This window comes from Bubalus bubalis, chromosome X (genome assembly GCF_019923935.1).
Source record: "Bubalus bubalis isolate 160015118507 breed Murrah chromosome X, NDDB_SH_1, whole genome shotgun sequence".
Lineage (NCBI taxonomy): Eukaryota > Metazoa > Chordata > Mammalia > Artiodactyla > Bovidae > Bubalus > Bubalus bubalis.
In genome coordinates this window covers 893,637-905,274 of record NC_059181.1, presented here as the reverse complement: position 1 = coordinate 905,274, position 11,638 = coordinate 893,637, and the positions used below count along the sequence as shown (strand labels likewise).

Here is an 11,638-nt window from a genome sequence, read left to right as displayed (position 1 = left end):
GCAACATGGAAAGAACTGTGGACCCCCCCCAAGGTGCATCTTCTTTGCATTTGTGCACACAGGAGCCGTTTCACCCTGTAAATGCAGAACTGACAGAAACAGCCCAGGGAAAAGAGGACCGTTGATGGAGGTACTGGCCAGGATAGGCTACCAGAGGCTGCTGTAACATACAGCCCCAGAACCTCAGTGGTTCACGTACACGCAGGCTACCTGCCCATCAGTGGGCTTCCAGCTCTTCTTAGGACCAGGACCCAGGGTGATGGAGCAGCCCAGACCTGCAACATTGCCTGTCTCACAAGGGAGAGAGAACCAGAGCCGTATGGAACCCGGAGCCAGCTTGTCAACCTTCAGATAGGAAAACCACACAACTCACATCTACCCAAAGCCATGCTCCATGGTGACTGAGCTCAGTTCAGCAGAAACTATGAGCTTCCTCCGCTGGGGCAGCCGTATTTGAAAGTGATCACAGAATCTACCATAAGGAGAAGACCAAACAAACGAACAGTAATACTGTACTACTCACTGAATCAGCCAACGGAAAGCAACAAGTGGGAGAGCCCGGGACCAATGAAGGAACACAAAGAAGATGTCATCCGAAATTAAATAGCTCTGCACCTCAGTGTTCACTGCACTGCTATTCACAGCAGCCAAGGCGTGGAAGCAACCTAAGTGTCTGTCGACGGAGGAAATGGATAACGAAGATGTGGTACGTATACATGATGGAATACTATGCAGCCATGAAAAATGATTCAGTAATGCCGTTTGCAGCAACACAGATGGACCTGGAGATGAGCATACTAAGTGAAGTCACATAGAGAAAGACACGTATCATATGACATCACTAATATGTGGAATCTAAAAAAAAAGTGCTACAGGGCTTCCCTGGTTGCTCAGGCGTCACCTGCCAATGCAGGAAGACACAGGTTCCGTCCCTGGTCCAGGAAGCTCCCACATGCCATGGAAAAACTATGCATGTGTCTCCACTCTGGACTCTGCACAGCCTGGAACCTGTGTGCTCTGCGGGAGAAGCCGCTGCAAAGAGAAGCCGACTCACCACACTTAGAGGGTAGCCCCCGCTGACAGCAACCAGAGAAAGCCCTTGCAGCTAGGAAGACCCCGTACAATCGACATCACTTATTTTTAAAAGTTTAAAATGGTACCAATGAGTTTATTTACAAAACAGAAAGAGACTCACAGACCTAGAGAATAAACTTCCGGCCACGGAAGGGTGACGGGTGGTTGCAGGGATAACTTAGGAGAGTCAGCACCAACCCGTAAATGCTACTCTGTATAAAATAGAGAACTATCATAGTTACCATCAGTTAATAATTAGATACAGTTCCCTATACACACAGGGACGACCGTGTGTGTCGTTCAGGGAACTCCACTCAGTGCTCTGTGACAATCAATACAGGAAAAGAATCTGGAAAAGAGCGGATATCCGCATGTGGAGAGCTGGGCTACTTTGCTGTACACCCAAAACTACCATAGCATTGTCAGTCAACTATACTCCAATAATAATTATGCGAAAATAAATAAAATTCACCAAGTAAAATAATAAAATACGGTGCCAATGAACTTGTCTGTGAAGCAGAAACAGACTCACAGACATATAGAACATGTGTGAATAAATATAGACATATAGAACATGGGTGGATAAAGTACAAGGTCCTCCTATATAGCACAGGGAATTATATTCAATATCCAGTGATAAGCCATCACAGAAAAGCATATGAAAAGGAAGGCATGGGTGTGTATAACTGAGTTGGTGTGCTGCACAGAATAAACGAACACAACAGTGAAAATCAGCTATACTTCAGTCATAAACAGACAGGGCAAAGAAATGAATGGCTTTCCGATCCTCAGCTTTGCAAGGCTGGCTTTGGGCCAGGGCTATGAACATTCAATCCCTGGCTTTTATGGGCTTTGGTGGGGGCAAGAGAAGCACTCCACTCTGCCCAGGACATAAAATTCAAGGTCATCCACACGTTCTCAAAGAATTCCCCACGACGCTTCCCTGATTAAAAAAAGTGGTAGTCGCCAAACCCAACCGAGGCCAACGGTACGTATGAAAAAAAAATCACTCTTCAAAAACCCCACGTGGCTAGAAATTTTAATGGCCTATATTTTAATGCTTTACTACTAAAAATGTCAGGGGGAAACGTGGATGTTTAATTCACCCAGCATTACAGAAATGCCTCAAACTCTTTATAGCCTTAGTCGAGAAATCAGTAGCTTGACAACGCCCATTTGAAAATGATGACTCTTGTTTGAGGGAGAGTGGCTTCCGTGCCAGGGACCACCTGTGGACAGAAAGGGAAAATAATTGGGGTTCCAATTGCCAACCGTGCCCCCTAAAATCTCCAACTGAGCTTTGATAGAGCGTTAAAGGAATGCATGACTCCCCTGGGGGCCATCATGACAAAGTACCGCAGACTCAGTGTCTCAAATCATAGACGTTCATGGCCCCAAGTCACGGAGGCTATAACCTGAGACCCCGTTGTGGGCAGGGCTGGCTCCTCCCGAGGTCTCTCTGCTGGGCGTGTGGACGGCCGTCTCCTGCCCGTGTGCTCACAAGCTCGCCCCTCTGTGTGTGTTTCTGGGTCCTCATCCCCTCTTGACATGAGGACCCCAGTCCTTTGGGTCAGGACCCACCCTAGTGACCTCATTTCAGCTTCATCCCCATCTTCAAAGACCCTCATCTCCAAATGCAGTCACATGCTTAGGTCCCTGGGGAGGGGGGTGGGGTCAAAGAATTCCCCAGGACGGTTCCCTGATTAAAAAAGCTACAGTCACCAAACCAACAGAGACCAACAGTGCCAAGACATGAATTTGGTGGGGGTGGGGGGTTACTATTTAGTCCCAGAAGCCGCACAATGAGAGCACGTCACTTCACAAAACTACAAAATATTCAGAGCTGTTTCTGCCCCTTACGTGGTCCCCTAACGGGGCTTCCCTGGTGGCGCAGATGGTAAAGAACCTGCCTACAATACAGGAGACGTGGGTTCGATCCCTGGGTCAGGAAGATCCCCTGGAGGAGGGCACGGCAACCCCCTCCAGTATCCTGGCCTGGAGAATCCCATGGGCAGAGGAGCCTGGCGGGGCTGCAGTCCACGGGGTCACAGAGAGTCAGACACGACTGAGCCTGCGGTCCTTGGTGATGTTCTCTGCCCGTCTCTTTTCTGATATCCAGCATCTTCAGAAGGAATTGAGCGAGACCCTGAGCGTCAGTTATCAATGAAAGCACTGCCTGGGATATTTGCGTCGTCAGAGACGGTTCCTGCACCCTTTTAAGAGGGAGACGCCCGCCTCCCCGGGCGTGTCTGAAAGGATGACAGCCAGCATCTCTGCAGACAACCCATCAGAGCTGCAGACACCCAGGAAAGCACGGCAGAAACTGGCAGTGACCCCCGGGGACTCCGATAGGTTCACACTGTTATGAACAAATATTGAATTTCTCCCCAAGTCGGCTCCATGCATCAGCTCAGCACACATAGTTCTCCCGAAAACGTAACCGACACAGCACAAACCTGTGCAAAGTGTGAGTCGCTCAGTCGTGTCTGACTCTCTGTGAACCCGTGGACTGTAGCCTGCCAGGCTCCTCTGTCCATGGGATTCTCCAGGCAGGAATACTGGAGTGGCTTGCCATGCCCTCCTCCAGCAGATCTTCCCAACTCAGGGATCAAACCTGGGTCTCCTGCATTGCAGGCAGATTGTTGACCAGCTGAGTCACTAGGGAAGCCCTTATTTTATATATATTATACCTTAAAGTTGATTTTTTAAAAATTCCAAATAAGATAAAAAACTGTATCTGTGATGATTCCAGTATCTATGTCATCTTCAGGTAGGTGTGTGTTGAGTATCTTTTGCAGACATTGAGACTTTTCTGGCTATGGATGTGAAGACTGAATTGTAACCTGGGTTTCTGGAATGTTATGCCAGTTGAACCTACTGGTGTTGTTTCAGAGGACTCTGAGGAGCTCCGGTACCATGGTTCTCAGTCCAGAGAAGGTAGCGTTAGTGGTCAGGAACCCATAGGCAATGAATGCAGGAGACGCCAGTGCGATCCCTGGGTCAGGAAGGTCTCCTGGAGGAGGAAATGACAACCCACTCCAGTCTTCTTGCCTGGAGAATCCCACGGCCAGAGGAGCCTGGTGGGCTACAGTCCATGGGGTCTCAAAGAGTCGGACACGACTGAGCATAGCAGACGTTACATTAGTGAGGATTATAAGGACATCGAGCTAGCGAAGCACTTAGCCTACCCAGGATGGTTTCCTTAAAGCACCACCGTTTCTTCAATGGGGTGGATATAGACAAAGAAACATGTAACACGTCAGCAGATTAAAAGCAAATATAGAGGAAGAAAATATATACAATGTCAGCATATATTTAAGAGGGAGCAGATGCAAGAACTTGAAATAATTTTTATTTATATTTGCTACAGTCCATGGGGTCGCAGAGACTCGGACACGACTGAGCAACGTCTCTTTCTTTCCCTTTCTTTCTTTGCATTTAATATTGTGCTTTTTCACATTGTCTTTATTGGTGCATAGGTGCTTTTAATATTATGGCATTTTATATACTGTCTATATTTGCATTTAAAACGGTCACACTTTATGTATTATGTTTGTGCATTTTTGCATTCACTGTGGTGAGTCTATACACTCTATCAACATTTGCACTTAGTCTCATGCTGTCTAATATGTTGGCTCTGTCTATATTTGCATTTAATATGGTGGCATTGTATAATTTTTTCTTTTCTATTTGCTTTTAATCTGGTGACAGCTTACATATTTTCTCTTATTTGTCTGTATTTCTTTTAATACTGTGGCATTATATAGTCTTTATTTGTCTAAATTTTCATTTAATCTGGGGACATTTTGCACATCTTCTTTCCTACATTTGCATTCAATATGGTCACACTTCATATATCGTCTTTGTCTAGATTTACATTTAATAGTATCAAATTTTATATCCTGTCTATTTGTCTGTATTTGCATTTCATATGGTGACATTTTATGTACTTTCTTCTACACTTGCTTTTAATGGGGTAATATTTTACATATTTTCTTTTCATGTCTCTATTTGCTTTCAATATTACGGCATTTTCTATATTGTCTTCATTTGTCTGTATTTGCATGTCATACGGTGACATTTTACATAGCTTCTTTGTCCATATTTGCATTTAATGTGCTGACATTTTCTATATTTTCTTCCTCTGTATTTGCTTTTAATCTCCTGACACGTTACATACTTCTTTGTCTACATTTGCTTTTAAGAGGGTGACACATACTCGCCTCGTCCTGACAATTGCATTTACTTTTATATCAACACGCTACAAATGTATGTTTTAAAAATCTGTAAATAGTTCAAAACAACACGTCGCTCTCTTTTTTAATTCTTAGAGAAATGAGATTCTAGTCTTCCTTTCTGACCACTACTCCCCTCCCCCGCAAAAAATACTAAAAGTTCCTTCTCTGAAAGAAACTTGCTCAAGCCTCTCTGGCTAGAAATGAGAAGAAAGGATTATTGTGTGAAGAATTTCCATCTGAAGCGGAATGCAGATGAAGGCATCCCTCCCTTGCAGAAGGCAGAAGGCGGCTTCCTCCTTTTCTCTGGGGAAGAAGACTTGGAATGTCCAGGGGCCTTCAACTTCGGGTTGGGGGTGTGTGTATTGTGTTAAGTCACTCAGTCTTATCTCTTTGTGACCCGTGGACTGTAGCCTGCCAGGCTCCTCTGTGCATGGGATTCTCCAGGCCAGAATACTGGAGTGAGTTGCCATTTCCTCCTCCAAGGGATCTTCCCCACCCAGGGATGGAACCCGAATCTCCTGCATTGCAGGCATATTCTTTACCATCTGAGCCACCAGGGACACCCACCTGGGGTTGGGTGTTCCCCGTGAATCCAGGAAAGGCGATGCTTTGGTCTGCCCAGTGCCAGGTCATCCCTGTGCGTACCGGCCGCTGCTCCAGTGCGTCAGCAAACAGCATCCACAGGGCAAATTGCAGGAATATTTCCCGGGAGGGAGGGAGGTGGACTCTTGAGCTGGCCAAATGGACGGAGGAGCCCGGAGCCAGACAGGCATCAGCTTGAGGTAGGAAGACAGATGGATTCCAGGTTGCAAACTTACAATCAGCCACCCTTCCACCCGCCTGCAATGCGGGAGACCTAGCTAAGATCCCTGGGTGGGGAAGATCCCCTGGAGGAGGGCATGGCAACCCACTCCAGTATTCCTGCCTGGAGAATCCCATGGACAGAAGAGCCCGGGGCTACAGTCCATGGGGTCACAAAGAGTCAGACACGATGGAGCGAATAATACTTTCACAGATTTCCACTTGCATTTCTTGAGATAAGAGATAGGTGCGCTGCAGCTGAGGAGAAGGCAATGGCACCCCACTCCAGAGCTCTTGCCTGGAGAATCCCATGGACAGAGGAGCCTGGTGGGCTGCAGCCCATTGAGTCGCTAGAGTTTGACACGACTGAGCGACTTCACTTTCCCTTTTCACTTTCATGCATTGGAGAAGGAAATGGCAACCCACTCCAGTGATCTTGCCTGGAGAATCCCAGGGACGGGGGAGCCTGGTGGGCTACGTCTATGGGGTCGCACAGAGTCGGACACAACTGAAGTGACTCAGCAGCAGCAGGACTGCAGCTGAGGACTTTACAACCAACCAAAAACAGGGTAGATAGCCAGTCTTTTTCTCTTCCCTCAAGGGAATGATCAAGGCAAGGACAAGGAAAGGGAAAAAGCCTGTCTGATAAGGGAAACATCACACCTACGCAGAAAGGCTCCCTGCAGTCAAAAGTCAGAGGATAATTCCAGACCATAATGAGTCCTGCTCCTCCCAGAAGCCTTCCCTTCGAGATACAGGTAGGCTAGGGTGTGTGTGTGCCCTCCAGGGGAGTGTCCTGAGAGCGGGTGGGGGGGGGGGGGGAACCCAGGTGATTGGTTGGAGGGATGATGATAACCAGGAAAACGGTCCCTTTTTGCAGATGACACCACCCTGATGGCAGAAAGAGAAGAACTAAAGAGGCTCTTGATGATAGTGAAAGAGGAGAGTGAAAAAGTTGGCTTAAAACTCAACACTCAAAAAACTAAGATCAAGGCATCCGGTCCCATCACATCATGGCAAATAGATGGGGAAACAGTGGAAACAGTGTCAGACTTTATTTTTCTGGGCTCCAAAATCACTGCAGATGGTGACTGCAGCCATGAAATTAAAAGACGCTTACTCCTTGGAAGGAAAGTTATAACCAAACTAGATAGCATATTCAAAAGCAGAGACATTACTTTGCCAACAAAGGTCCGTCTAGTCAAGGCTATGGTCTTTCCATTGGTCATGTATGGATGTGAGCGTTGGACCACAAAGAAGGCTGAGCGCCAAAGAATTGATGCTTTTGAACTGTGGTGTTGGAGAAGACTCTTGAGAGTCCCTTGGACTGCAAGGAGATCCAACCAGTCCATTCTAAAGGAGATCAGTCCTGGGTGCTCTTTGGAAGGAATGATGCTAAAGCTGAAACTCCAGTAGTTTGGCCACCTCATGCAAAGATTTGACTCATTGGAAAAGACTCTGATGCTGGGAGGGATTGTAGGCAAGAGGAGAAGGGAACGACAGAGGATGAGATGGCTGGATGGCATCACTGACTCGATGGATGTGAGTTTGAGCAAAGTCCGGGAGATGGTGATGGACAGGGAGGCCTGGCATGCTGGAGTCCATGGGGTCGCAGAGTCAGACACGACTGAGCCACTGAGCAACAACAATAAAGAATTTAAAGTTCCCAAAGGCACGACTCTCTTTCTGAGCTCACCCTGGCACCTTTCCGCACGTACTTTTCTTTTCAATAGTCTTTTAACTTTACTGTCTGCCTTGTGCCTCCCTGCCTGAGTTCGTTCTTGACTAGACAGGCAAGACGAGGGACCTGAGCCCTAACTGCGGGCCCCGGAGGCCTCTGTGGTCCAGTCTGGGAAGCCGAGACCCTACTTCCAGCAGTAAGCAGCCGCTCCCTGCTGTACACGTTGGAAAACAAGCTCAGGGAAAGGACCTCTGTGTATTCCTCACCCCTTGGCTGAGTATCCGGTGATGGTGGAGGAGAACAGAAAACCCGTGACACAGAGGAGGGGGGTATCTGTTGGTGCCCTTGCAGCTTTGCGACATTGAGACGACCTTGAATGAGGAAAGATGACCATCCCCATGGTTCCCTGCATCTCCTGGTATTCCAGGCTGGAGTCCCTTCCATTAACATCAGAATTGGGATAATAACCATCAAGAATAGACGGCACGCAGATTTGCTTCTTTACTGCAATGACGGATGCCAATCTAAGGAACCGTGAGAAAGGAGATACTCAGCGCCAAGGCGGCTGTGGGGAGACTCAGCTGATAAACGGACACCATGTCAACTATTTTATGGTTCCCTTTTTTAACAATGGAAACATTTGATTTATAAACAAAGGCTTTTTGTTGCCTCTGTGTCCCTGAAGGGTTTGTGATACATGAACTCAAAAGAGAGGTGGTACATATATACAATGGAATATTACGTGGCCATAAAAAAGACCAAATTTGAGTCCGATATAGTGAAGTGGATGGGCTTCCCTGGTTCAGATGGTAAAGAATCCGCCTGCAATGCAGGAGACCTGCGTTTGATCCCTGGGTCGGGAAGGTCCCCTGGAGAAGGGAAGGGCTACCCACTCCAGTATTCTGGCCTGGAGAATGTCATGGACAGAGAAGCCTGGCAGGCTACAGTCCATGGGGTTGAAAAAGAGTCGGACACGACTGAAGCGACTTGGACCGACAGCTTGTTATACAGTGAAGTCAGTCAGAAAGAGAAGAGCAAATATCATACATTAACACACATACGTGGGAAAGATTGAGGGCAGGAGGAGAAGAGGATGACAGAGGATGAGATGGTTGGATGGCATCACCAACTCAATGAACATGGGTTTGAGCAAACTCTGGGAGTTGGTGATGAACAGGGAGGCCTGGCGCGCTGCAGTCCATGGGGTCACAAAGAGTCGGACACGACTGAGTGACTGGACTGAACTGAACGAATAGTGTGTGAGTCTCAATCCCAATCTCCCAATTCATTCCACCCCGTACTCCTCTTGGGGTCCGTACATTTGTCTCTACGTCTGCATCTCTACACCGGGAGCAAACCCTAATTCAAAAAGACATCCTCACCGCAAAATGTTGAGAACTGCACTATTTATAACAGCCAGGACAGAGAAGCAACCTAGATGTCCATCAACAGATGAACGGATAAAGAAGATACTTACATGTGATGGAATATTACTCGGCCATGAAAAAGAATGAAGCGATGCATTTTGCAGCAACAGGCTTGGACCTAGAGACTATCTTACAAAGTAAGTCAGAAAGAGAAAAACAAATATCATGTATGAACACATATACGTGGAATCTAGAAAAATAGTACGGATGAGCCTATCTGCAGACCAGAAATAAGCAGAAATATTGCTGCTTCTGTTGCCATTTTTTCCCGTCTGGAGTGTAGACGTCATAGAAACATCCAGGGGATTCTTTGACTATCTTTCATTAGAATGAAAACAGTTTACGTGGCCATTTACCTACCGACTGAAGCTATGTGGAGAACATTTGATTATGCAGCAGGAAAACCACTGGGAGCTCGTTATCTGTGGTCAGAGAAGAAAACCGTTTGGGTCGTTGATACGAAACAGTGATAGCTGTCTCTTAGGGTACGTAGCTGTCCCCTTCACAGAGCGGCTTCTTGCCCCTTCAAAGTGAAAACCATCAGTCGCTGAGTCCTGTCCGACTCTCTGTGACCCTGTGGACTGTAGCCCGCCGGGCTCCTCTGTCTGTGGGTACCCTACCGCTCACCCTTCTCCTGACGCCTTTGAGCAAACACGAATCATACACCTTAAATAAAGCATTGATTTCCGTGACGGTTTATCTCAAGATATTGCATAGAGTTGCCTCGGTTCTACAGGAGGACCTGGAATATCCATCCTACACAGAATAGTTTCCATCCAGAAACCCCAAACTCCCAGCCCTTCCGTCCGTCACCCCCTCGCCTTGGCAACTGCTGTTCTGTCCTCTGTGTCTGGGACGCTGCTTCTCTTTCTCGGCTCAATTCATCTTCTGTCGTATTTTGCACTTCACAACAGGGCGACGTTATCTGGCGTTCATCTCTATCTGACTTAACTCACTTCACAGGACCATCTCTAGTTGCGAAGAACCAGGTTATTCTTGCTTTAAACTTTTCATTTTGTTTTGAGGTAGAGCTGATGAACAATGTTCGGGGGTTTCAGGTGGTCAATGAAGGGACTCACCCACACATACACACGTATCCATTCTCCCCCTAACTCCCCTCCCATCCAGGCTGCCACGTGGCACTGAGCAGAGTTCCCTGTGCTGTCCAGCAGGTCCTTGCTGGTTCTCCATGTTAAATACAGCAGTGTGTCCATGTCCATCCAAGACTTCCCGACTATCCCTTCCCCCATCCTTCCCCCTGGTGACCATAAGGTTATTACAGAGGATTGAGCAGAGTTCCCTGTGTTGTCCAGCAAGTCCTCGTTGGTTCTCCATGTTAAACACAGCAGAGTGTCCATGTCCATCCCAGACTCGCTGACTATCCCCTCCCCCTATTTTTCCCACCTACAAACATAAACTCTCTTGAATCTGTTTCTGTTTTGTAAGTAAGCTCATTTGTATCGTTTCTTTTTCGGTTTCACATATAAGGGATGTCATAGGATAGTTCTCCTTCTCTGTCTCACTTACTTCACTGAGTACGAGAATTTCTAGGTTCATCCATGTAGCTGCAAATGGCACTATTTCATTGTTTTTAGTGGCTGAGTAATATTCCATCACACACACACCCCCCACACACACATTTTCTGTATCCATCCCTGTGGAAGGACATTTATGTTGCCATCCAAGGCAAAGCATCAGCCTGTGACTGCAAGTCCATACACAGAAGACCCCGTTCCATCCACATACTAGAAGCTGCACACAGAATTTGAAAAATGAGCCAATTGGTGGCTGCTGTTCCTGTGTTTTTTGCATGCTTCTTCAAGAGCACAGAGGGTAAGGGAGTTCCACACCGCAAAACATTCCTCCCACGCAGATCCTCAAAGAGTAGGGATCAAGGAAGGAGGAGATGGTTGGATGGCATCACTGACTCAACAGCCATGAGTTTGAGCAAACTCCGGGAGATGGTGAAGGACAGGGAAGCCTGGCGTGCTGCAGTCCGTGGGGTTGCAGAGAATCAGACACGACTGAGTGAACTACAACAACAAGGAAGTTATCTGAGACGTGGTCCCCAGCAGCTTGTTTTTTTCCGAGAGAGGTGGGCCTCCCTGGTGGCTCAGATGGTAAAGAATCTGCCTGCCAATGCAGGAGATACGGGTTCAGTTCCTGAGTCAGAAAGATCCCCCGGCCATAGGAATGCACTCCATAGCAACCCACTCCAGTATTCTTGCCTGGAGAATCCTACGGACAGAGGAGCCTCGTGGGCTACAGTCCATGGGGTCGCAAAGAGTCGGACACAACTGAGCGACTAAACAACAGCAGAAATTACTGTACTCTATGCTGTTTCTGTTAATATATCATGTTACTTTTAACTCGTCTGGCCTCCAGATCAAGTAACCCTTCAGATTTCAAGACACCAG

At 47.3% G+C, this 11,638-nt stretch overlaps 1 protein-coding gene across 1 annotated transcript in view; it reads right to left on the bottom strand.

Moving 5' to 3' along the window:
* Positions 1 to 2,112: 2,112 nt before the first annotated feature.
* ASMT (acetylserotonin O-methyltransferase) overlaps positions 2,113 to 11,638 on the bottom strand; it is a 56,745-nt gene continuing 47,219 nt past the window's right edge. Inside the window, exon 8 of the mRNA XM_044936699.2 lies at positions 2,113 to 2,303. Within this exon, the coding sequence (XP_044792634.2) occupies positions 2,209 to 2,303 (95 nt within the window). The 3' untranslated portion in view covers positions 2,113 to 2,208. The remainder of the gene's footprint in view (positions 2,304 to 11,638) is intronic.